This window comes from Telmatherina bonti, assembly GCF_933228915.1.
Source record: "Telmatherina bonti genome assembly, chromosome: 7".
NCBI lineage: Eukaryota > Metazoa > Chordata > Actinopteri > Atheriniformes > Telmatherinidae > Telmatherina > Telmatherina bonti.
Genome location: NC_136625.1, coordinates 10390588 through 10418020, shown reverse-complemented (window position 1 = coordinate 10418020; position 27433 = coordinate 10390588). Strand labels below are relative to the sequence as shown.

General features: G+C 39.9%; 1 protein-coding gene across 6 annotated transcripts in view; it reads right to left on the bottom strand.

The window, feature by feature from the left end:
- Positions 1-27433, bottom strand: part of pard3ab (par-3 family cell polarity regulator alpha, b) — a 305596-nt gene that overhangs the window by 158872 nt on the left and 119291 nt on the right. For all 6 annotated transcript variants that reach the window (XR_013771364.1, XM_079243165.1, XM_079243169.1 and 3 more), the window contains exon 6: positions 5244-5335. Coding sequence is in view for 5 of the 6 variants with exons in the window: in XM_079243165.1 (XP_079099291.1) it covers positions 5244-5335 (92 nt within the window). In the remaining variant the exon portion in view is untranslated. The remainder of the gene's footprint in view (positions 1-5243; positions 5336-27433) is intronic.

The following is a 27433-nucleotide window of genomic DNA, read 5'->3' as shown; positions in this document are numbered from 1 at the left end:
AAATAAACAGGTTAATGATCCCCTCAACCTGTCAGGTGACATGTAAATGCAAAAAAACTGCACTAAACTTATTTATCGACTCATAAAAAAAAAGGAAAAGAAACACCTCATTAGAGGCTATATATCAGTGATTTCTTCTTTCACACGAGGTTTAAGGTAGATGTGTTTGTTTTGTTTTTTTTTAATCTTGATATGTTTTGGCCGTCATTTACAGTCTTCCTCATCCTCAGAAGCATCATCTGACAGCTGTGTTGTGTTATTTATCAGCTGTTAGAATGAGGCGTGGCCAACCTGATGGACTTGACTGATCCACCAGGTTGGCCACACACCCCACCGCTCCATGATCTCTGGAGGAGAAAGTCCCAGGTGTGTGAGAGCACGATGGCTCCCTCATCTTGGTTGATGGTGCCCAAAGCCCGCTTTCTTTTTCCTCCTTGACCCATCATCCCAGCTGTCAGATGAGGCTTCAGAGGGAAACTGCCACTGAGGCAAAACATGTCAAGCAAAAGAATCGTACTGGTCAACCTTAAACTTTGTCTGAAAGAAGAAACTGGTCATACATAAAAACAAAAAGACTAAATGGAACCTTTGTGAACTTTATCCTTTTAGCAACATTTGAGAGGTTTTTTCAAAATACAGGTATTTATGTTACCAGTTTTTATATTAATATTCAAGGTTTTATATAATTCTACATGCAATGGAAACACAGCTCATGATCATATGCAAGAAGAATGAAACCAGGCTAAATGGGGAAAACAGAGTGCCATGAATCAGTCATATTTTCACACATTAAGAACATGCTCACAGTTTGGTCTGATCTTTCACTGCAGGACATTTTCTGCAAAGGCGCCAGTATGAGGGAAGGTGTATGACGGTCTGTCTGGGTCACGTAAGAGGCTAAATGTGAATTATAAAGTACACGCTGGTAACCACAGAGTTCTTTACAACATATTCTAAAAAGCGAGCGAGGCTCTTTGATAACCATAATTATGAAATCAATACCGCGTGTGTCTGAACAGATACAGCGTAGTGGAAAGCAGCAAACAGGTCGATAAAAAGAAAAATGAAGCAGCTGCATTTATAAGAGTGAATACACTCATTCGGCGTGTTCAGTAAAAGCAATATTCACCAGTACGCCCACACGTCTGGCCTGCTCATGAGGTTTTACAAGATGGCTGGGAGGCAAAACTCCACAAGACGTCTCATTTCTTTCAGAACATCTACGGGACTTGTCAAGACTTTGTAACACAGGGTCGATTCCTTCTCCTTCCTCACTGCAGCATGTGACAAATAAAAAAAAAAAAGGGAGACCTTGCAAGGCCTAAATTTTCCCACTATTCTTTTTTTATTCTATTCTTTTTTTTTATTCTATTCTATTCTAGTTATCCAAAGGAACTTATAGTGATAAGTGAAGAAACAACTCAGGAGAAGACAGAGACTTCTCCATATTCAGACTGATACTGTTCCTACGTGCGACTGTCTTGTCTTAAATGTTTTCCAACCAGTAAAAAAAAAAAAGTGCTTTTTGTCATTTGTCATTAATTAAACTTGTAATTTAATAACACATCAAATATGGACAGACTGGAACCTGCATGTTCAAAAAACTTTCTAATTATGATTGTAGTTATTTTATCAGTTAATTTATTTTGAAAATATTGAAAATCTGACAAACTACCTTTAACCAGATACTGGTGGTAATGACAACCTATTGTGGTGACAATTTGCCCAATTTTTTTCCAAAAGCTTCAAATAAAAAGAAAAGAAACAGAGGATCAGTTCACTGTAGCTAGGTTCTTGTAGGAAATGCGTGTTACTGTGAGTGGCCATGCTAACGGTAAACACATGTAAGAAACATACAGAGAACAACCACCTCAAGTTTCTGTGAGGAAACCATCCTGAAATGAAAATGAGGTTCAGTTCAACCTGTTCAAGGTAAAGTTGTCATATCCTGAACTGACTTTGTCATTTGAGAGTCAAGCATCAAGCAGCAGCTCCATCCATAAACCGGAGTCTAGCTTTAATACTAAACCTAATGTTAGACATGAAGAGCATCTCATCTCCAAGATGAGGGCTAAACACCAACTTCCATCAGTTTTCTTGAAGCTTTTCGAAGTTTGATGGAAGTTGTTGAGCCTGAGTTTGCAGTCCTAATAAGAAAAACCATCAGCGGCGCTACACTGAGGGATGATGATGATACTGTCGGTGAGCGGCGCAGCAGGAAGGCGCTGAAAAGTCGTCTCTCACCACACACTCATGGGCAGAGCTCACAACAGAGTCATATGTTAGTGTCATATCGTTATGTAGTCAACTGGAAAATGCTCGGTGCTGTTCTGCAGAGTAAAACCACAGCAGAGGGACGTGCAGCATGCCACTTCAGTGTGCTTTAAATGACCTCTGAACACACCGGGGGACTAAACATGAGAAGTAACAGCATGTACACATGATGTTAGCAGCAAGGCGTTAGCACCAGCTCTGCATGCTGCAGGTAGACGTGAAGAAGCCTTTTCAATAAGAGCTTTAACATTTTTAAAAGCCAATAAAAAAGAAATAGTCGCCTTCTTTTCAAGCACTTGGAATTCACTGACCTGGATGACTGATGTCTCAGGTTAGAGCTCAAAACACATTTATAATCCTCTTTTTCAAAGCTAAAACTGCAGCATGAAAGTGAATAAATGTGTTTGTTTTGAGAACTTGTGGAGCTGCAAAGAGCAGGAATCCAGTGGAGAGCGCAGTTCGTGTAGCACAAGGTGAAGAAAACCGCGAGATCAGAGGGCAGAAATCAATTTCACCCCAACAGCAGCGTAAACAAACCACTAATGTGAGAAACAAATGTCTTCATGAACACTTGGGTTCATGGTGGGCACCAACATTAAATTCACTGAGGAGGATTTCAGCTTCCCCCGATGAAAGAAAAGTAGAGAAAACTTCCTGCCAGGATGTTGGATGAAAACTTGGGCTTGATCATGCAGATGTGTTTGGTTTCCTTTAGTATGTATGAAGAGATGAAGAGGTCTACTCATAAAGAACACTCCAAACAAATCGTAAACAAGTTCACACACAAGTTTTTTTTGTTTTTTTTTTAGCATTTCCAGATCAGAAATCCACGACACACAGTAACAGAACACACTTGCAAGAAAGAAATTCCTCACACATTTAATTTAATTGCGACTGTTCATTACGAGATTACTTAAAAAAATGTATGTATATATCATAATTTCTCTGCATGCCCTTACCTTATTTGTAAAATAGTTGTAAAATAGCTATATTTCTACTTTTATATTTTTATTCAGTGTTTTTATTATTATTTTTATTATTCAGCACCTTATCACCGAAACAAGTTCCAAGTCTGTGAACTGTTCAAAGACAATGGCAATAAAAGTCTGTCGGATTCTGGTTAAATACCTGAGCTGTGAAAGATTTCACAGCTTATGGTGATAATAAAATAAAATAGTCAACGGCATCTTAAAAGCAGAAAAACACAGTGGCAGTCTTTTTCACGCCTGCCTGTTTGGCAGTGGAACACAGTGGCCCATCCTACAAGACGCCAGGTCTAATCCACTCGCAGCTTAGATGCAATGACTATGATTAGCTCGGGGAGAGAGGGCCTCTTGTTGACAGCTGAGAGGCAGGAGAAGCCTGAGTCTCTGTGAAATCACAGAATAATAATAATACCATACCTGCATATTAAACTGGAGGCATGCAACAGAGGAAAATAACAAAACACGGTTGTTAATAACAGGAGCTGAATGGGTTGGTGTGTGGGCGAGCTCTGATGGCGAGACCGGGATCGTTTTATGCTCCCGCAAAACAGAATTATGTAAATCAGAGAGCACAATGCCATTTTCCACAAACAAAGCTGGACGGCAGCTCAGAACCTGCTGGATGGAGTCATTAAGTCCTTATTGTGGGAAGTTTTCCTCTGAACTTTTTCTTTTCACCTGAAAATGAAGTTTGAGGAAAAGTTTGACCTGTTGACAAAAAGACTTTGACAAGACGATCAGCTGTTTACAGTACCGTGTAAAAGTCTTGAGCCACCCTTCATTTCTTTTTATTTTTATTTATCACTGCATTTCTCTTAACAGTCTTTAGGAAGAGTCATCATGGCTTCTTGAGGGACTTTCTAATTCTCCTCTTTGGACATTTTGGCTCTTTGTTCTGCTCTCAGTCTCGACTGGGGAGTGTGGGAGTGTCCCTGCTGCAACACACCGGAGTCAAATCAATGGGTAAAAAGCAGACTTTGATGTTTGATGTGTGCCAGCTGTGTTGCAGCAGGGAAACTCCCAAAACTTGCAGGTCTGCAGCCATCGAGGACTGGAGCTGCCCACCCCCGGTCTGGATGATCCCACACCGCTTCAGTTATGGAGGATTCATCCCTCCATCAGACCTGTTGTCACTAATATTCAGTCCAGTTCCTGTCAACCTTTTTTCCTTTCTGGCTTCTTAGCAACCATCCCTCCATGGAGACCACGCCTGATGAAGCTTCAGTAAACTGACTAAGTCCAACCACACCTCTCAGGTTGCATTTCAGGACTTTTGCTGCATCTTTCCCATTTCTTTAAATGTCCTTTATCTTGTAGTTTTTTTGCTTGTTTTTTTTTTAAACCTCCTCTTGTCCAGTTTCCACACATTTTTTTCTGAGGACACACCATGCTGATATGTCACGTTTTCAGCTAATAACTTCAGGAATCCCCATAGTGATGAAACAGTTTTCTCTTCTGTCTGTCAAGCTTTGTTATCTTTGCTATCTTTCATATCTGCAACCAAAGAAATAGGAACATAGATGTGTCTTTGTGACAGGCTGCTGGAAACAGAAAGATCCAACTAAACGGTCTGCGATGTGTCAGCACAACGCTGGCTCATCGCTTGAGATATGTACCTTTCTTTGTTTCAGGCCTCAGTGATTCAGAGAACCACGAAAAGTGGCTTCCACAAAAAGCACAGCATTCCTCTGAAACTGCTCTGGTAGAAGGAACGGGCTGAAAATGAGCGAAGCAGTTAGTGTCCAAAGAAGAATTTTGAAAGACCTCCAGAGAGACCATTTTAAAAGGTTAAAAGATGGAAAATATGACGACATGAGGGACGGCACAAGACTTTTGCACAAGGTTTGACACAGACAGTTGTATTAAATAGATGTGAAAGGGCTTTTTTTCCCCCAAATCAAACCATCTGAGTATCATCAACATCTTTTAAGCTTTTTCCCATCAATGGAGGAAGAGAGCAGGAAAAAACTGAGGGTGACTTACTCCAGAGACCTGACAGGGGTGTGCTCCATGCAGGAATCCGCTCGGCCGACTGGTTCGATCCTCCCGTTTTCTTCCTCCCTGTTTTCTTCCTCCTAGAACAAAGCACAAGCATAAGAGGAAGATGACGCACGTGACAAATAAGGCATGTGTTGCGTGCCAAGAGCTGGTTTACATTAGAAAATCCCAAAACTAGATTTGGCAAAGCTGATATGGTGTTGTGACTCTGCGGTAGACGACTGCAGCCTGACTTCCAGCAGGTTCAGCAGTGGCTGCATGACTACTGGCAACACGAAACCATGACTGGGTGTTTCATGCATGTTGACACAGCATAAGCTGCTTTCCAGCTTCCCCCGCCAGAAAACAAAGTGGTTGACAAGCAGTCAGGGTGTCCCCCTGGTACACAAAAAACCGATGTCGACACCAGACGACAAAACATGTTATACCTTTCCAGTTGTCTTTGTCAGATTGCACATTCATGCTCTTGACTGCAAAGCCAAAACACATGTCACACAACATATTAGGACACCACCCAATCAGCTTATAGCGCGACAGTCTGCGTGATGTGAAACGATGATCCAAGAGGTTTCAGAGGAAGATTTGAAGGAAAGTCAAAAGAGAGTCAAGGAACATGAGAGATGCACATTCCCTCTGAGAGGAAGGCAAAAGCTGTTGAATTAAGTCATATTTTTAAGCTACTATTGCACAGCCTGGTCTCTACACACTTCTTATGCAGCTCCTTATCCTGTAGATATTCATTCTGTTCAGCGGCTACAAAGCAGGCTGAGTTGCAAACCTGTCCAAGCCAAGAGGAGCAGACCGGAGGAGGTCTTCCACAGGTATAGAAATACATGTTCCTCAAAAAAGTCTTCCAAATGGCATGGCCTTTTGTCTCCTCACTCTTCACACTCGCTGTATGTTTGAACAATGAGACTCATGACACGTACACACCAACACAAACACAGAAGAGAAAAATGAGAAGCGGAGAAGGAAGGTCATTAAAATTTCAGGGCGACACCGGAGAGGCGAGCCGAGCGAGTAGCGAGCAGCAGCAGCACAGACCTCCCCGGCAACTGGCCTCATCAGTATGAAAATGAGCCTGCCGTTACCGTGGCTGCCCTACGGTTACCATGACACTTTGGTTGCCTGGAGGACATGCCAATACAGCGCGGTGTAAGTGTGTGTGGAACGGCATGTAGGGACTTTTGGCTGGTGTCTAATACTTGAAGTGATTGAACGATTAGTATCAACTATCAATTACAAATGATTCAAGAGTCATTATTATTATTTATTTTATTCTCTACCTATTTTGATCAAAATGCTATTGTTGCTATTTGTGGTAAATTTATTTCTCTAGTTTTGCATTGCTAGATTCCCTTTACCATTTTATGAAGATGTGCATCATTAATAAATGTCACAAGCAGCACATCAAACATGCCACAATCAACACTGTCTTTCAGACTGAAAACATACAGGTGAAAAAAAAAATAAATAATTTTATTGTAGGAATATTATTTTGCAACTATTAGGTTTTGCTGGAGATAAAAGAATGGCTCCATCAGCAGACTTGGTAGTGAAAGCAGATCTAAAAAGATCTTTAATTACTATTTTGGGTTTCACTCCAACATTTTATTTTACAGCATCATAAAGGAGTTGTATAATAAAATATTTAACACGTTTATGATGAGAATATGTCCAACAGAATGTTTTTCCATTGCCAAGATGTGTTGGACAAGCTGGTGCAAGTTGCAGGCTTAATAACAAGCAAGTGCAACCTCTTGTAGTGAGAAGAAGAACCATTGAGCCAATAAAAAGAAACTCCCGCACACAGAGAAACAATAACAACTTCAATAAAGTCAGACACACGTGTAATGCTATTCAGCTTTCATTATGAGATGAGGAAGTGCAGAAAGGCGACATCAGAGAGGGAGAGGAGTCGCTATCTGAGGAAGACTAAATGAGGTCTGTATTCATCACAGCACAGCAGGCTCATCATAGATTCTTGTCTGCCATTTCTGAAGGCACGTCAACATTTCCATTCTATTCTAAATCCAGTGAGAGGCGTGTGTGAATATTTATTCATTAGGTGCATCTGAAAATATCAGGAGTTAAACTAAACAGCTGTATGGTTAAACTGGGAACCAGGAAACGGTGAAATCAGTTGTTTCAATCTGTGGATTCTGTGTGGAGGCTGCAATGACACCTAGTGGCGCAAACTGTAAACTGCAAATAAATAAAAACCTTGACTCAAGGCTGTTACACAGCTACATCTCAGAAAATTAGATTATGAAAAAGTTCCATATTTTTTGTCAATCATTTCAGAATGTGAAACATATATATTTTATAGATTCATTACACATAGAATGATATATTTCAAACATTTATTTCTTGAAATTTTAATAATTGTGGCTTATAGATAAGCCACAATTCTCAAAGCATCCCACAAGCTCATTACGCGTGGAGTCTGGAGAGAGGAAAGGTAGTCGCTGATAAGTTGCTTGAGATTTTACAAGCTGAGCAAAACTTGCTGAAGCTGGAATAAACTCCCATGACATCAGAGTAAGGTCGGTGACGGCATCACTGCTGTATGCTTCACGGAGGTTTGACATGCACTCCTTCCAGATCTGACCTGCACCTCTGCAGGCAGTGCAGTTATGCGGGAGTACTCCCTTGTGATTGGTCGGTCCTGAGTACGTGTTTTCAGATATCTGCAGTGTTTAACTGAGTTTTAAACACAGAAGAGGATCTCCAACATGATGCCGTGACCGTACACTCAAGTGCAAAAGCACATTTCACCAGCTTCAGCCAGACTGTGGGCAGACGCTGCTTGACTATAAACCCACCTTAAAATTCGTGTTTTCAGGGCAATTTAGCCAAAAGATCACGATGAACATCAAAGATAAATATAGATAATCCTAAATGTTGGACACAACAACTTTACAAAAATCTCAACAAACTGGATGAATTCCATTTGTCTTCTCAGATAATCTAAAAGGATCTGATTGGTCATAATCTGTGTTCCAGCTGGAGTATGATGGGATGAGACCCTGTTACTCCAAAAACAAGCAATAAAACCTTGAGAATAAATCCTGAAAACAGTGATTGGAGGGAAGCCAGTGTGTAATCACATAATAGCTGGCAGTATGTAGTCGCACCTCTTTGTTCATTTCAACGCAGGCTAACATAATTGATATGAGGTGTAAAACATTAAAGACAACAGCTGTAAACCTGCAGGCAATGGCGTTTGGTTCGGAGTTAAGTTTGAACATCTGCTCCCACTATCTGTTATTAAAAAAAAAAAGGTTTTGAGTCCACTTGCTCTGGTAGGAGTCATTGACACCTGTTTCTGTACTGTAAAGACTCACAACATACCATTTATAAAGTAAATAAAACAACATTTCCGTTCCTTGAAATTAGCAAATCCCAGCAGTTTGATGTCAAATGGAACAACTAACTTTAAATCCAACTTTTTATTCTAAAGTGCAAATACACTTTCCAACCATACCATCAATACGTCGTCCAATTCCCGTCTCATACAGTGGGCTTGGCGAGAAGAGGGATAGATAGTCACATTAATAATTCACATATGTTTTGGAGGTGGTGGTGGTGTGGGGGGGGGGGGTTAATGGCCAACAGGCAGACAGGCAGGCAAGTATGAGGACAAGCAGACAATGTGTTTTCCAGCCGAGTCATTGTTTGTTTCCTGGATGTGGACAAGCAGAGGCAGGCGGGCAGTTTTCAGGGCCGGGGGCTCATTAAAGATTAATGGGAGAATCCATTGGGGCCTGTCCTTTCTATCTCTCAGACTAAATGAAGTGGTCTGCTCCTTGTGTGTATGTACGGGAGAGAGTGAGTGGAGTAATACTGCACTTTAATGAAGTGATGCCCACTCCCCTTTGCTGCCACTTTGACCACACTGTCACTTCGAAACTGATGTGAATGCAGAAAGACACACTGCCAGTGAAGGAGAGGAGCTTTACCTGCAGCAGAAGATTTTTGCCAACATTGAGAAATGCGAACAAACTGGATGTAAAGTCATCCCTACATGGTTCTTATCAGAAATGGCAGCAACATTTTCAAAAGGAAAGTTTTTAATCCTTATATATGATCATCTGAGTTACGATTTGTGAGAATTATATAAATATCTATGAGAATCCAGGTCTTTATTACTTGTCTCTATGAAGTCTTGAAGGCCTTTTGACTCATAAAAATTCTCTCTCTTCTTCTGAACTCACTGTTTATCTGCAGTTGCTTTTGGAGATCTGTATTGCCCCATGATGAAAAATCACACTGAGTGGTCTCTTCAAGGATGACGATGCTACCATAAGTAGATGCCAAGAGGTCAATAAACAACTTGAGGTATACGCTGCCAAGCCTCACTACAATTTGCTTAAAGTCGTCCACAGAAACTGTATGTGGAAAAGGCCAGAGCTTTCTGAACAAGCCTGGTGAGGGACTTGACTAACCATTTTTGAAAAATTAGACAGTCTTTTCTTTCTTGCTTGGTTACACGTAACCCTCAAAACGCTTTCACATTCAAAAACACCAGATAAACATTCAAAATACTGGACTGAATAAAACACCCAGAGAAATATTCATCGTTGTTAACTGTAACTCGTGTCTTCTCTACCAAACTTTTGTCTGCAGCCAGATGAGACACTGAACCGGAGACTATAAAATAGCTTCAACCTTTAACCTGAAAACTACCATGTACCATCTGTGCCAGAGAGTGACAGCTTGAATTTAAAGATTGGGGTCAAAAGAAAAAAGAAAAAAAAAAAAAAAAAAAAAAAAACTCAAGGCCATCTCCTTATCAGTATTTCCAAAGTTAAACACAGCTGTTGTACATTTTGTATTATTGCTCTTTTGTGGGAAAATTGCGGATTATGAATTCATCAGGAAATATTTACTCACTGTCTAAAACAGAATGATCAGAATAACATCTAGTCACTAAGTCCATCCACCAAACAGATCATCTGACTTAAATCTGACAAAAACAAATCATAAAAGGCAGGCAGACAACACACACAAAACTGATAAAACTATGGAGAGAAAATAACAACGAGACATCATCTGGATCAGTGGGGTGTGTGACCCCTTTCATGCAGAAGCAACAAAAAATATCTGGTCAATTTCTTGGGGGTTGATCCAATGTGTACAAATGGAAAGCACTACAGGTGTGCTCTTTGCTCATCTGACAGAAATTCCACTGAAAGACTCACAGAAAGCACTCAGAAGGCTGATCACAGTCCACCTGAATGAACTCACCTCGTCAGGGGATGTGTTGATCAAACATCACTGCACAACCTCATATGTCTTATTTATCAGATAAGTCCCTGAGGTCAGACATGCTGCAGGACTGATCCTGGTGTAAGATGTCAGGCTGGCACCAGAGGAATAGTTTATTTATCTGAGAAAAGCGAATATCAGTCATCGGCAGCAGCTCTATTTATAAAGTCTTTTCGGTCTATTGCTATTAAGGTTTTCATGAGAAATAACTTTGCAGGATCGAATAAAGTCGATGGTCCTGTTAATTTAGATATTGCGGTGGATAGCCCAGTACAATCTGACAGAAAGACATTTGATGGATGTCGATTCTCGACTTGCACAGAGATCGCAATGCATCATTAAAGGCAAGCATTCAATTGCAGATCCTTACGCTAATTCAATTAGCGTCCTTAAAAGACACGTTGATAATGGGATGCAGATGGAAAGACGGTATAGTCAATAGCCTGAGGATTCATCGAGTCAAGGGCATGTTATCAGAGTTTATATCTTCCTGGCAGCCTGTTACAAAAGAACAACAAGCAACTCTGTGTATTGTTGTACATGTACAAGATAGGGGAAAAGCTGGAAAACTATGATGTTGGGGAGTCATTTTCGACAATAAAAAATCAGTAATATTTGCAAATTATTTTAAGTTAACTCAGTTAATCCAAAAACTGTAAATGTCTGCATCGGCCAATGAAACTTAACTCGTCAAAGATTGGAAACATTGATTCTTAAGTCATTTCTCCCTTTCAGTAATACAAACTAGTGTTGTACTATGCATCATGGGGAAGTCTCATTACTCCGCTTTACAAGAAGCCGTAACTTGTAAGTAATGTGCATTCATGGAATGAGCAACTCAGTCAAACATGTGAATCATGTCTCAAAAAATGTCCACAAAACTCTGCAATATTCTCCAAGTTGTACCTCATCATCAGACTTCCATGTCATAAAAATCCAATTAAAATTATCAGAGACAAATAACTTTAAAACATGTGATTATTTTTTAGAGGAGTTTTATTCTAAATTTTGCCCAAATGTACTTACAGCTATAGCAGAATTTCCATTTGCTGTCCACTGCAGTTGGCCAATGCAAGTAGTGCAGGAAAATGAGGTCACATGGGTGGTCAACAGTAATGAACACTGGTACATGTTAAAACATGTAAAACTGATGTTCCTACAGCTATCATTACGGTCATATCCCACAACAACCATGTTAATAGGAGCTATTGACATGTTTGTTAACATTTAGATGAGTGACAAAGAACAGAAAATGTATTGCCCAGTTTTAGCTACAATAGAGGACCTGGACTAGGAGGTAAACCAGACTATGAGGGGTGTGGAAAGAAGAGGAATGTCACATGATCACATATTTGGTTACTTATTACTGAGGTGCTCATCCCTTTTTCTGACGCTTCTCATTCCACTGTGTGTCTGCATGCATACTGTACCCACTCCACTGCCTCTGCATACACCAATAAACCACCAGTCTCATTTTGTTCAGCATGAACAAAATGAGACTTCCAGTATGTCTTAAAATTGCCATAGTGCTGCTGTAGCAATCTGCTTCATTCAGTCGCAATTTCTTCAATTCAATCAAAGTAGCCAGGGTTGGTAGAGGAGTATCACCACATCAAAATATGCACCTCAGTTTACTAAAGTATGATAGATAATGGAGGCCTCAATGGGAATGTCTGCAATTTCAAAACTCACACTTTACATGCTCAGTCAGTGTTGCCTGAAATGGATTCATGGATGATGATGTTTCTCCACTCAGGAGGTGCATCTGACTGGGATGTTACAATTGACTTTCTTTTTAATGTTCAGCAGAGAAATCCTGGAGACATTATTCAGAAATGAATCAAACTAATTCTCCTGAGTGCAGCAGAGATGGAGTGAATGATGGACCACGAAAAAAAATCAGCTTGCTAGCGGGTGACGCATTGCACAAAGCAAAACCCAGCTGTAACAGCTGTAGCATCCCGGAAGAAAAAATTGCATAGGTGACAGTGCACACAGTTTATTGTTTTTTGGGTTTTTTTTGTACATCCCAAAGTGTGCATGGAACATGATGTATGGAACAATTTCATGTGCATTTGTATATAAGGGGCCTGATGGTGGTAAAGTGTGTATTTTACAGCCTCAAGATGCTGCTGGTCAGTGAAGGCTCCAAACGGGCTAAATTAATATCACTGTGTTATCGAACAATACAGCAACATGGAGTGTAGAATGTTACACAGTATGACTTTAGTCAGAGATTTCCATAAAAAATGTTCAAGTTCCACATTCTTTACACTGAATGAGTAATACATTTCAATTTGTCTAAATTATGTTAAAACAAAGAGGTCATATAAACATAGCTCCTATTTAGTATCCAAATGAATATAAAAAATATTAGTCATAAAACTGAATCACTACACTTCACAAATGAATAATTCTTTCAGCAATAAATATCAATAAAAGCTGTCAATTCTGAGTCAATTTGCCGCAAAAAGGCATTTTTAGGTGATTTTTAATGCAAAAACTCAAAGACACATGTCTTTACTTTAATTTTGAAAAGAAAAGATCCATATTGCACATTGTCGTATTGCCCCACCAAGGTCAATCTTATGCCTCTACACTCCCTGTGGTGCGTACTGATTGTTTAGATAATAATCAGCCTGAGACGGGCTGAAAGTTGTTGTAGGCCTGAATCCAACACACACACACTAAAGAACCCCAACAGAAATGATTTGGTGGAGGGAGAGCTGTGCGTGCGACTATGAAGAAAACCAGGGTAAAACTGGAAAAGAAAAGTAAAAGAAATGTAAGTAAAACAAGAACAGGGAAGAGAGAATTTGCAACATGAGTGATTTCACACCACATGTAACCTATATGGGAGGATACAAGCATGAGTCAGTTGGAATTAATCAAACTTTTGCTCATGTATCAATACAGTGTATCTATTTCACTTGTAGACCTCACTGAGGTACACAAGTGTGTTCTTTCAGCATATAAACAGACTGAAACAGTATCTGTAGATGCTGAACCATCTTAGAGAAGGTGGCTAATGTAATATTTTGCTCGAAAATATCCTTCAGGCTTTCAATGAGACTGAGACCAACTGTGAAGGTCACACAGATTAAATCTAACATTAACATAGTTCCACAGCTCGTCTGATACGTTTTGGCAACTTTTCACTTCAAAAAAAAAAAAAAAAAAAAAAAAAAAAGGTAAATGACAAGTTAAAACTCTTTTACAGGTTCAGTTTAATCAGTGAAGAGCTTAATTTCAAGATAACCCTACTTATAAGTTATTAAGACTGACAGGTTTCTGCAGCAAGATTATGTTGATGAATGTCATTGTATCGATAAAATATTTTATTGTGAGCAGAGTGAGAAATCTGAAAAACTTACTGGCTTTTCTAAAGGGAAGTGTGAGAGTTATAAAAACAAAGAATTATTTAAAAAGTTGCCATTTGCCAGTATTAGTTTCACCGAAGCAACTCCAGCTTCAAGAACTTGCTCAGTATCAAGCATTTACTGCACAGACTGTATATAAAAGATAGACGGATCGTCTGTGACAGGTTTCTGAAGAGCTGCATTGAAACTCATTGGGCAGTTCTCACCGTCGCCATCTTGGCAGCGTCACGCATGCTGTTTCTCATGGAAAATACAAAAATGGGCAAAGAGATAGAGCTGAAAGGGTGGTTGTAAGCGAGGGAGTGGATAACCATTGATCAAACTCCAACCTGCAAGTAGCTCAGAACTTACTGAGCTAACCAGAGCTAACAGGAGCTAACAGAAGCTAACCAGTTAACGAAGGTAGCGGAGCTAAAGCTAAAATACGCTGTTAGCCAGCTAAAAACTGTGGCTGAGCTGCACCCTGCCTTCCTGAAGCGAGATATCTGGTACCTGGCAATCAAAGGGACATGCCCATTATTATTTGGAGATTAAATTGGTGATGAAAGGATGAGTTATAAAAACAAACAAAAAAAATCACTCCCCACACAGTTATCATGAAGGTAAACTTGACCTACGAAACCTAAAATGTTTTTTTGTACCAGGCTGTAAACATGTTTGTTTCTGATGTAGAGTTGGTCTTTTTAACATGGAAGTCTCCGGCGATTTTTGGAACCCCTGGTGGATGAGGAGGGAACTGCAAGTTTTGGAACTTCCTCATAGGTTTCACTTTAAACCGTTGAAAGTTGCAGCTTGATTTGCTGAGGTGACAATTTCAGGTTTAACACCGAGCTTTTGGCTTGGTGTTTATATTTTGGAATGTGTTTAATCTTAATTAATCCACAAAAGAAATCTCATTCAAAGTTTTAAGTGTTTGACAGCCATACTTACAAGATCAGAAAAGAAAAGAAATATTTTAAGAGATCATCAGCAAACAGTAAAGCTATGCGTTGTGTTGAAGAAGGGGGAAAATTATTGTCAATCATAAGATGGAGATCACAAAAAAGGAAAAAGCATTTTTTTGAACCAATATTAATACGTTCATCAAAGACAGCTATGTAATGGCAAGCAGAAATCTTGTGTTTCTTCATATCATTCAGAAAAAAATCAGCTTTTTAATCACACAAAATATGCATTAAGCACCATTTTTAAAACCTCCTCAACTTCGCATGTTACTCTGGTTAGTTGTTCCAGGATAATGCAGAATTTACCTTTATTAAGAAGGTACAGAAGGGTTCATTACCTTAGATAAAGGTTGCCCAGCTCTGGTCTTCAAGAGTCACAATCCTGCAGGTTTTAGATGTCTTCCTGATCCAACACACCTGATTAAGAATAAATGGCACTCCTGCACAGCTTCTTGTCAATTTCTGTCTAGTCATGTTGACTTACTGGCTGCAGCAGGAAACATGTAAAACCTGCAGACCAACGGCCCTCAAAGACCGACTTTGGACACCTCGGTCTTAAATAAATGTGCATTACATGTGATACTACTTCAGGTTTTTGTAAATACATCAGTTGTGAAAACTATCATGTCAAAGCAGTTCCAAACATATTTTAAGGCTTCTTTTGGAAAGCTATGACGTTAATAAAAGCATATTTAATGTCATGTTTGCAGTCAGAATATAAGCAAAACATGACCCTGTTGAACTACAATCCAAGCACGTGCACGTGCCCTCAGCAGATGTATAGGTGCCACCGTGACACTCACAGTGCATGCACCTCATGCCCTGACAAAGAGATGACCACAGTGGACTGCTGCTGGTTGCACAGCTTGTTATGTGATGCACCATTTACCAAGATGAGGCTCCCCATGGATCTGCAGCTACAGAAAATAACAGGTAAAGCCGGCTAAACTGCCCCTATGAGAGGAAGGGAGCTAAGGATAATGGTGACAAGAATCACACACACATGCACACACTGAGGTAGAGTTGTCAGATTGAAGGCCATTATTCTGACTGACTCCAACAGTAATGGCTGCTGCTGAGAAGACGAGTGTGTCTATAAACAAGTCGAAGGAGGAAAAGAAAAAAATCTCCCTCCCTGCATCTTCTTTCGCAGAGTTTTCTGCTTCTCGGTGCAGGGATTTGCAGCAGTGTGAGATGCACGGTGTGTGCTGTCACTGACTTACTGCAGAGCTCAAAACAAGTCAGGGATTTAAAACTGAACATGTTACGTGAAAGTAAAACTTCTTAAAGTAGACTAACAAGGTAGTTCTTTCCTGTGCGCCAATTATATTTAAATGTAGCCTGGAAACCAGTCTGAAATGGTCCTCTAGGTAGACTGTTAAAGGGGTAGAACTCTTTCAGACCCTTTAGAGCAGCAATGACTCATCCTAGGAAGGATGGGATCTTACACAATACTTAGGATAAAACATTATACAATCAGCTTTAGTATTGGTCACTGAACTGCAGCAGTCCCACAATCAATTACACACAAATAGAAACCAATACACACACCTGACACAGCAAATAACCTGAAAAACTGCATATTAAAAGAGTCAGTCTTAATTCAGCTTTAATTTAAATCCTCTGTAAAAATCCACACTGAACTGAATGATTTGAGACACCAAGGATGCAGAAAATTTCCATAGAAATGCAACCAAAAAATGAAGCAATCCTTTTGAAGGTTATTCAGAGTTTTTAAGAGGAAAAATGGTCTTTAAGAATCTTTCTTTGACTTTGAGAAGCATCTATTAGGCTGCTGTGTTCGCAGGTGTCCTGTGCCAAATTCATTCCCGAATTGCTATTTGATGGCAAATGGGCTTATCTCGACGTGTTTAAAGGATTTGTATTCACATCTCACTCTGTGTTTGGTTATAAGGTCATAAAACCAGTGATGATGTTCCTGAATCCTTCATCTCATTGTCTAACTGGTTTTGGTCCAAAAACACTAAACAAGAGTATTTATTTCATTTGATCAGACACTAAACCTGTAGTGCGCTGGTACTCCAAACTGGACCAAGCCCACTCTAACAAATATATATTGCAGGATATTTATTTATTTTGAGCTGTTTCAAGTTAGCTGGAACACTTTCTTGTTTCTGTGGTGGAGGATGTGTTTTGCTTTGCCAAAATTAAAGCTATGTTCAGTTTCCAACAAGTTCTGCTGCAGCGCATCATGCATGTAAATCCAGTGCTCAACAGCTACGGTTATTTGATGTTTTTAATTAAAAATTAATTACTTTATATAATTACAATAATCACCCTTACTATAATAAGTAAGGGTGGGCGGTCCTCGGGTAACGCAGTTCTTTACGACTCATTTAATAAATTTAAATAAAAATAGAGCAAGTTTTGAAGTTACGAGGGTCCATATAAGCTCTTACAACACGGAGGTTGAGACGACGCCTCAGTGCATATTTTAATTGCCTGTACTGTTTTTCTATGAATATGATGTATATTATGTGGATTTAGATTATATATTATTTAGGTTTTTAGTGATCAAGGGAGCAATATCTGGTGTTTAAGGATAAAAATCAGACTTGCGCAGAATTTCTGGTTACGTCGCAGCGGTAGGAACGGAACACGGTCGTAAACTGAGAATCGCCAGTCCTTTGATTCCAAATTATGGTTTTCATGGAAAAGACGTTTATTCACAAAACTACACTGTAGACGTGACTTACTTGTGTATACCAGAAATAAACAAACCACTTCCTGCTTTTTTTCTTTTTGGTTGTACCATGGAAGACCACAGTAAACGTACTGTTTCCACTTTTGTACCAGTTCAACATGAGCACACTTTTTTATGCCGATGATGAGAAGTGAGATAAAGATTCGGAGACGGGAGGCAGAAGGCTGCGAATGTGCATCATCAAAACAGGACAAGATAACGAGCATGTGCAGAACGACTGGAAAAAACTTAATAAACCAGCAAATATGTAACCAAGTATAATTGTGAATTGTCATTTCCATTCGAAATTAGGTGTTCACAAGATCATTTTTATACTTGAAGCAGATTTATTGATTTGGAATTAAAACTCATGTAAGCATGACTGTTGGTGATTTATATGCTTTGAAAAAATCCCTTTAGTTAACATGCAACCCTGATTACTGGTTACAGCTGTTTTCCATTGTTTTTCAATCAGCCAATCAGATTTGATTTTGAAGCACTCTTCATAGAAAACTAAAAGTATCACAAACTGCTCCATCAATTCCACATGCAAATCCCACATTGTTAGAGCTAAACTCAAACATACTAAAAAAAAGACATGTAGATCCATGCTATTCAATCAATTTCTACAATGTTTTCAAGGCTTCCCTGCTCCAACACACCTGACTGAAACGGCAGAACTTTATAGGCTCTTGGACCCATTTCATGTCAGTCAGGTGTGTTGAAGGAATAAACTGAAAAGCTTGTGGAATCAAGTTGAATAGGCCTGAAGTCGAGGGTCCTGAGTGTCATTGAGTTGAAAAACAGGAACAAAACCTCTGAACGCAGTGGGCAGGATTTCACCGCAAGATCTCAATAATCACCTCTAGTCCTCCACTGTCTCATCCCAGACTGTCCTGCGCCAACATCTGGCATCTGCCATTGTTATCCTCCTCATCCACTGATGAACTCTCCAGTTCACAAACCATGGAGCGCAGCAGGTTTCCATCAGGGAGATTCTTTGCTATGAGCCTCAGCTGGTACGACATGAGATTCTCACCATGCTGAATCTCCACAGGTGGATCCAGTTTCAAGAAAAGGCCTTCCATCTGTCCAACCTGAGCATCTCTATTTTTGGAGTAATTAGATTTCGGTAGCAGGTGATGAACTTTGAATTATTCGGTGGTGTGTGTGTATGTGTGTGTGTTCCTGCAGCATCCTGACAGCAGGCCGCACCCCTAGATGAAGAACCCCTTGGGGAAACTGCAAACTCTGAAGAGGAGAAGGATCTGTCTTTCATCTTCTCTTCATCTCTGGGCTCCAGCTCTCTCACACTGTTCCTCCCAGCTGGAAGGAATCTGCGCTCCCACAAGTCTCCATCACATCCAAACCCAAAGATCAGATGCAACAAGGAGTGAAGAAATGAACAGAAAAATAAGGATAAAAAAAAAACAAAACAAAACAAAACCAAAGGGGGGTTTGTGTGAAAAGGTGGTGGTACGAGTTGAAGTTTTTCTCTGCATGGGTTAACGTCTCGGTTCTCGCCTGAAGCAAGAGCTTGTTTCTGTACAGTGGCTGATAAGAATGTCAAATAAATGATGACAAATATGCAAGATTGGATTTCACATGTGGACACGTTTGTAAGTGAAGGACAGAGGCCCATAAATCTAAGGAGAATTTTTTTTTACTGATGCATAAAAAGAGCCATTTTTTTAAACCATTCCATGTGGCTAAAAGGCTGCGGAGGTTTATAACATGTCACTGTCCTTCAGTCAACTGTGAAAGTATCCGTGACTGTAACCTTCATGTTAATTAGAACAACATTAGTGCATACTGATTCAGACGTACAGCAGAAAGTTCAACAGACCTCCTGCATCAGAACACGTGCATCTAATAAAATACAACAAGCAGACGTTTTCCATCCCAAACTTAGTGATTTCGGCAGACAGGTTAAACAGGTTTAATCCTTTCAGACGCGTTGGGTCGTATAAAGAACAAATACAAAGTCCCATCTATGCTCTATGCTAAATATACATATGTACAGAGCTGTTCTGGCCATTTTCTGCATCTTTTCCGTGCGTACTTCAGTCTATTTTCAGGCAGCAAGTGGATGTGTACACAGAAAAATGAATTTAGCAGCATCACCGGAAACTGCTGGAGCAGCGTTGAGCAGTAAAAAGAAATGGAAGAAAGCGTGATGTAATTAAAGCTATAGTTGGTCATCTTGCTCAGCCTTTTTTTTTTTTAAACTCTGGGTGAAGTGGTTCCTTGTCCTGATAGTAGCTATTACATTTTGTCATCATGAATAGCAAGAAATATAGTTAGACCCCTCAGTTTACTGTAAATCTGGAATAACTCTGACCAATCCAAACGTTCAGACCGAAATGGAGTTGTTCATTTCTTCTATTTTGTAGGATTCTTTTCCAGCTCCCCTCCTCCCCCTCCAGCAGCGCATAGCCACACCTTGCATATAAACAGCGTGTTAGGATGAAAATACAAAGTAGTGAAGAAGAAACTAGGATGGCAAACATGCCTAAGAAAATGCAGGAAGGATTTCCCCCGACCAGGCTCGGTTTTTTAGATGTTTAGAAATAGAAAAATCGTTGGTGGAAAAAGCAGCAAATAAAAAAACCTTGGATCATGTAAGGAGCAAAACCAGAGGGGGGGAGCCACGACAGGGCACCTCTGTCAAATCTTGCTAGCTCCCCAACATTATCTACCCCAGCTTTAAGTAGACTGCCGCAAATTAAATTAGCAAATTATCCAGATCTCCTCCATGGTTATGGGGTGTGTATCGGCAAGAAACTAGCAATACGATATGTATCACAATACGGGCCACCAATACGATATATTGCGATATATCAGGATACTATTAGCAAGATAATAGATTGAAATTTTTCTTCACTTGTATTAAACACTGAACACTGTTGCATGTTTGACATTAACTTACTGAAAAAGAACAGAGGATTTACATTTCACTGCAGAACAACATGAAGAAATGAAAATCTGCCTCATCAGTAAAGCTCGGTTGTTTAATTAAATCAATACATATACAAATACATTTGAATATCAATATTATAATATGACACAAAATATTGCAATATGTTGATATATCAGTATTTTCGTACACCCCTACTGCCGCCATATTTGCTGCTGTCTGAAATTCAGAAGTGAACTTATAACTCTGCGCTGCCCTCTAGTGGATGTATTTTCTAACAACCATGTAAACGTAGTAGATGCGTGGGAGTATGTTGGAAATGACCTTTGGAAATCTTTGAAGCAGATGTCTTTATTTACAAACGTAAAGCAAGCATGAATGAGGTTTAAACTGTCAAACGTCTTATCTTCTTTCAATGACTAAGCTTGAGTTGACTTTTCGCTTGAAAGTTTCTCCCAAATATCTTGACCAAAACGTTGAAGTTCAACCAGTTTGGTTTGGTAAGCATCTAAGCACAGCCATTTTTTTCTTTTAGGCCTTTGTTTAGAGGCGCTTTACTGGGTTCAGGTCCAAACTGGTTGGATCCCTTCAGGACTTTTCCAGAGTTTCCACAACAACATTTTCCTGAAAAAATATGAAAACTTTCCATCAGGGCTGTATGTTGCCTTTTAAGACAGTTTTAATGGGAGTTATTTTCAGTTGTGTTCGCAAAACTGAAATGTTTGTCAAATTCACTGCCGGCAAAAGTGCTGCAATTACTGTGAGAAGTTGTCAAATAAAAGCTGACAACAGGACATCAAAGACTGACAATGAACGTGAACGAAGAGGTGAAACAGAAGAGAAAATACAAATACATAATTATCTGCTGTGTATAAAAAGCTGTGAGTGAAGAAAGAAAGATGAAAACAATAAAAAGGTTCACATAAACTAATACAGATGGAAAAGTGAGAAGAAATTAAGACTAAAGCCTCATTAAAACCCATCAGAAAGCACAAACACCAACAGCTTTTATCTGTGTGAATTCACACAACACCAGCGTATAGATGAAAAACAGAAGGGCAAAACGAATGTGCACAAACACAGACACACACACACACCGAGCCATTTTCAATCTAAGCTCCACAGCAGCACCTGCTGGTGGTTTTCTCCGAGCCCACACTGACCCAGCTGCTCTGAAGGATCACAGCTGCCCACTTTCATCTGTCTCATTAGCATCAAAACACACAGCGTGCACAAAACATGAAGCATCGCAGTAAACAGGCGCAGCCTGCACAAGCAACGCAGACGAACAGAGACCGATTCGCCACAAAAGCCCAACATACAGGTTCCAGTGCAGCATTATGCATGCATGTAGGAACACACATCCAGGTGAATGTACACAGTCTGAGGTGATTTATGAGTGTATGGCTCAGGTTTGCATGATTTATCCTTCTAAAGCTGCACCGTGCACCTGAGGGACTCAACCCTACGTGCGCGCGCACACACACACACACACACACACACACACACACACACACACACACACACACACACACACACACACACACACACACACACACACACACACACACACACACACACACACACACACACACACACACACACAAGCTGCATGGAGGGTTGTTAAGCAGAAAGCAGTGGACAAAAGTGTGTTTGTTTTGGTTAAAAAAAAAAAAGGTTCCTTATGTAACTTTACTTATGTGTTTTTGTGTGTGTGTGTGTGTGTGTGTGTGTGTGTGTGTGTGTTTGTGTGTGCATATTCCCATCCCATCTGCTTTAAAATGACACTTTTTATCAAACTGTGTTGCTCGTGGCTGCATGTAAGTGTGTGTGTGTGTGTGTGTGTGTGTGTGTGTGTGTGTGTGTGTGTGTGTGTGTGTGTGTGTGTGTGTGTGTGTGTGTGTGTGTGAGAAAAGTAACACATGGAATTATCATTCCTGAGCAGGTATGTAGGGGTGTGTGTTTAAGTGTGTGCATGTGCAGATCTGCTGTCAGAGTGTCTGTGTAACAACGTCCCCAGAGAACCGTGCGAAGCCTCCATCCCACCATGAACGGTAACTTGGTCCCTCAGCAGTCTAATGGCTGAGGACACACAACAGCGTCACAAACGCACACTAAGGCAAACTAAACTCCTCACACACACACACAAACACACACACCGTGCTCCACTGAGCTACAGCCTTAAAGTGTGTTAGAGAGAGCAAAGTCTGAGCTCCAGTAGGTTACCGTGATTAACTGCAAATATTGCATCTCTTTCTGATCTGCAAACAGAGTTTGATGAGGATTTAATGAAAGTTTTATTTTATTAGAATTATTTATGCAATATTGTTCTTTTAAAATAGTTAAAATGTCATTTCATTTGTTTCAGTGCATGACTGGAAGCTACATTTCATTACATTTAGTACAGCTGCCATCTGCAGGACTTTAGCACATCAGCTGTAGATCTTGTCCTGCCAGACGCCACTTTTTAAAGCCTTTCGCGTCCTTTTCCATTTCTAACTCCTAGTAAAACTCTGCATTTTGCTGTTGTTTCTACAAAGGATGGCGGTCACACTTTTCTCTTTCATTATTTGTCATTTTCTGTGTCCTCCTCCGTCCATCTTTACTTGAACTCAGCTGACCCAGTTACCCACTACGACCCGTCCGGTGATGTGTTTCATTACCATTTTGCAAAACGCTTCTATATCAACACATGTGACCAACCACCTCACGAAAACGTGAAAACTTTTCAGCAATATTTCTAAAGTTTTTTAAAAAAAATTGTTTTCACACAGCCAGCATTTTATTGCGACATTTAGGTTTTGTGCGATTCTAGAGCTGCTGGAAACGCAGCTTTTATGTTCTTTAGGTGGAATTGCTGTTTCAGATGTTTTGCCTTTTGCATCAAATTCACAGAATTTATCCGCATCTTGCAAGTGGCTGTCAGGTCATGGTGACATGTTTTTTCTGCAACGTGGTATGAATGGTTTTGAGAGTTGTACAGCACGTTGTAGTAAAATGCTCTTCTTTCTGCTGCTCGGAAGGGAAAACTACAGTGATGGTTCTACTGCTTTGGCCAGCAATCCGCTCTGTTCACCGTTTGCATTTATTCAGTTTCCCACTCGACGCGAGGAGCTTTCGGTTATCATTCACATTTTATTCTTTCTGTTGATATGTTTTATTAATACTGGCTTCCCACTCTTTCTGATCCATGTGTGTTCCTATACATCCGTCACTTCAGCTCGTTTGTGTTTTTTCTCTTATTGACAATATTTAACTGAATTTCTTGGACAGTCAGAACTGTGTTTCGCTTACTTTTTAAATGTGAAGCTCATCACACTAGTTCCATTGTTTTAATTGTTGCTGTATTTCATCAATTCTGCTGTTTATGCTGTAACTTAACTTGATTCTTGGATTTGAGTCACTTTCTAGTCATAGTTCATGACAACTATGGGTTGAATATGAGATATAAAATGTGGTCACTATGTTAATTTTACCTTCAGCTAGTCTTGATCATGGTTGACTCAAGTTTCTGCAGCCACATGTCACTCTGAAGTACAAGTATGACTGAGAACCTGCAGGCCGTCCAAATAGTTTATTTAAAAAAAAAAAAAAAAAAAAAAAAAAAAAAAAAAAAAAAAGTTTGATTGAGCCTAAGTCACAAATTGCCATTTATGGAGCATTGTACTATTCCTGCATTGCTTTTTATGGTGCCTTAAAGTCTTAAATGGAAGTATCCGTGGCTAAGATGCAATGAGAATGAGGGGTTGTGGGTATTCAGCCAGTGCAGATGCAATCCATCACAACAGCTGAACGTTAGCTTGAGCTGGGACAATGACAAAAAACAATGAAGAAAGATGGCGCAAACTGTAAGACAATCATAATTCGGTTGGGTCAAACCACAGGTCTCCCCTGCAGAGATATGATGACCACCAGGAACCAAGAACAAGTGGACCCCAGTTAACTAAATCCCAATTGAACCCCCTCCTATAAAAGACAGACTGACATACACTAACATGCTTTGTGAGGAATCTTGACCCCACAAGACACAGGAGTAGAATTAATGAGGGAAAATGGCAATAAATGTATTTTTCCTTTGGTAAATCACATTGGTTTTAAGTTATTACAGGCTGATATCAACAAATCATTGGTATAACGAGGCCACACTGACATTTTCTTGTGTAAAAGGTGATGGTGGAGCTAATAGAACAAATGTTAAGAACCCGAGTTAATCTGAAGATGTAATGATCATTAATCTAAGCAGAGGAGAGATATTAGGCCCTGTGTGGAGAATGACATCATTCTGAGTCTTGCATTATGCCAGCGTAAGCAACACTTTAAAGCTCATGCTGTCTGGCTTCTGCTCCAGGTTTTATGAATAAAAGTATTATCAGACTTCAGGGAAAGACTGAGTATATTCATGCATATACATAATCATGTTTCAATCATGTATCTGTATAAATTAATCGTTTTTTTTTCTTTGCACATGTATCAAGTATGTCATATTTTGCCAACAGATTACAGGTTGTGTGATTTTTCTTTTTGTAAAAAGCAACAGATTAGTGGTGTGCATTTAAAAAAAAACTAAAAACTAAATCCAAACATTAAATGATGGAAAATAGAAAATAAATCAAACAGAAGAGATAATAAAAAGCAGCAGATTGAATAAAGGAAATACAAGCAATCATGCAGTGACATGCAAATCCACAGAGGCTGTTGTCTACTCACAGAGGTGAAGACTGAAGGCTGACCTAGACAGCTTGCAAAGTGTGTGTGTGTGTGTGTGTGTGTTGAAGTTCAGCTCAGTAACACTCCAGGTGGCTCAGAGGCTTTTGCCTCTTCCTTTTAATTGGTTGATTTGCAATCCAGTCGACAAGTGCATGGATTTTTGACACATGCTCACAGCTGACAGACACACACAAATGCATAAATGCGCTCATGACTCGCCGATGCACACACGTACACACAGCAGCAGCAATATGTGGGCCTCGCTCCTCTTCGCAGCCACAGCACCTCCAACCCTCTCTCATTAATACACACTCGACTGACAGCTCACTGTTGCCATGGGAACTCCCAACCTGTTGCCAAAGGGAGCTGGTAGTTTTAGGAGATTGTGAACGCAGCTCAAAACTATTGCAGTTCTTTTTTTTTTTTTTTCTCCTTCTCCCCTCTTTGCTGTATGTCAGGGAGCTGCCAGTTCTGCTGCAGGCGAGCACAATTACCCACTTTGGAACACAGAATGGTTTCATTCATTTCAATTCAATCTGGCTCACGTCAGTGCAAAGCAATGCCCCGTTCCATACGTTCACTTATAAGACAAGCAGAATACTCCACAGCAAGAAAAATAGGCTTTCTTCATTATTTGACTTTCTATTCTAATTCTTCTCCTCATTTCATACTCATCTGTTCCGTGTTATTCATTCTGGGACGATCAGATGAAACGAACTTGAGGAAATAGCTTTGCTTAATTTGTCATTCTGAGCTGCTCTATACTAATTAAATCACTGTGTATTCTATTCTCGGTCAGCTATTCATCTTTGCCTTTAATATTCTATTTTAATATCTCAACAAAGGTTTTCCACGCGGCTGCAGAAAAAGCTCCCTAAGCTAATTGTGCCATGGAGGAATTATTTTCACTGATGTAATAAAGTGTTAAAGGAAGTTTAGAAAGTATAGAGAAGCCACAAGGCCATTAAAATGCATGAAATGATCCAAATAAGCACATCAACAGTAGCCTCTGTTTCTTTTTTTTTTCCTTCCTATTTTACATTTTTAACTCAAAGTGGGCCTTTACTCTGCTTCACAGCATGTGTCAGCTGCTTTTATTGTCAGGTCCTACAGATTTTTGTCTCTTTTGCATCGTGCTTGGAATCACTCGTTTCTTTTTTAGCCTTCAGACATTTTTATTGGATAATAGTGAGATTTCTTATTCATCATATTCCCCATACACAGCAGTCTATAGCCAGCTGATATGTCATTAAAACCATGGTGTTGTGGCTGAGACTGTTTTGTTTTTTCCTTCCTTTTTGAAAGTGAGCTGCATTTTACCACAGACGTGGATGAAACTGGATGAAAGAATGACTCTGCTATACCAAACACAGAGGTCTGAGGCATCTGGGGACAAATAAGGCGTGTTTAAGGGGCAACCAATTGTAAAAGCTACATATGAAAAAGGTTGTGAATGTCATGTTATAACACCAATGCTGAGCAGACCGCTTTGCCACATCGTGCTACTGGTAACACGGTTTTATCGTCCTCAATCACAGCAATTTTGATGCACCTAGCGCAGAAATTCTTTGCTGAGCAAGGACTCGAGGCATTAATGTAAACTACAAGGATACAAATGAATCAGGATAGCTTATTGGCACCTTGTTTAAAACAATCGCCATTGGCCTGTTTTGTTGCTATGGCAATAAAAATAGTGAAAGTGACACCACCTTGTTTGTTTCTGTGTGGCCCTGCGATGGAGTGGGGAACTGTCCAGGGTGTACCCTGCCTTTCGCCCAAAGACAGCTGGGATAGGCTCCAGCTTCCCTGCGACCCGTCATTGGACGAAGGGGGTAGGATAATGGATGGATGGATGGACACCACCTTGTGTCAGTCAAGCTGCTGCTGATTACAGATTGATGTTTGTTTACGTTAACTGGTGGAAAAGTTGAGGGGTTGCTGCTACAGCAGCTGTTTGAACACAGAGACCGATTAATGCTGTATTGTTTCTGCGTTATTAAACTGTGAAGATTAATTTATTTCAGTCATGTTAATGTAGCTGCAGGTGGCAGGAGCTGCGAAACACATGGAAGGACGTTGCGATTAATTCAACTTTGGCTTTTGTGGTAGTATCAAAACCAGGCCAAAGTCACAGAGACCATTTACTTGACCATTGAAATCCAATAACTGGGAAGAATCGGATGATTTTAATTTTCTGATCTGATGTTTCTATGTGGACATCTGATTATTTTTATGATAATCCGGATGTGGCG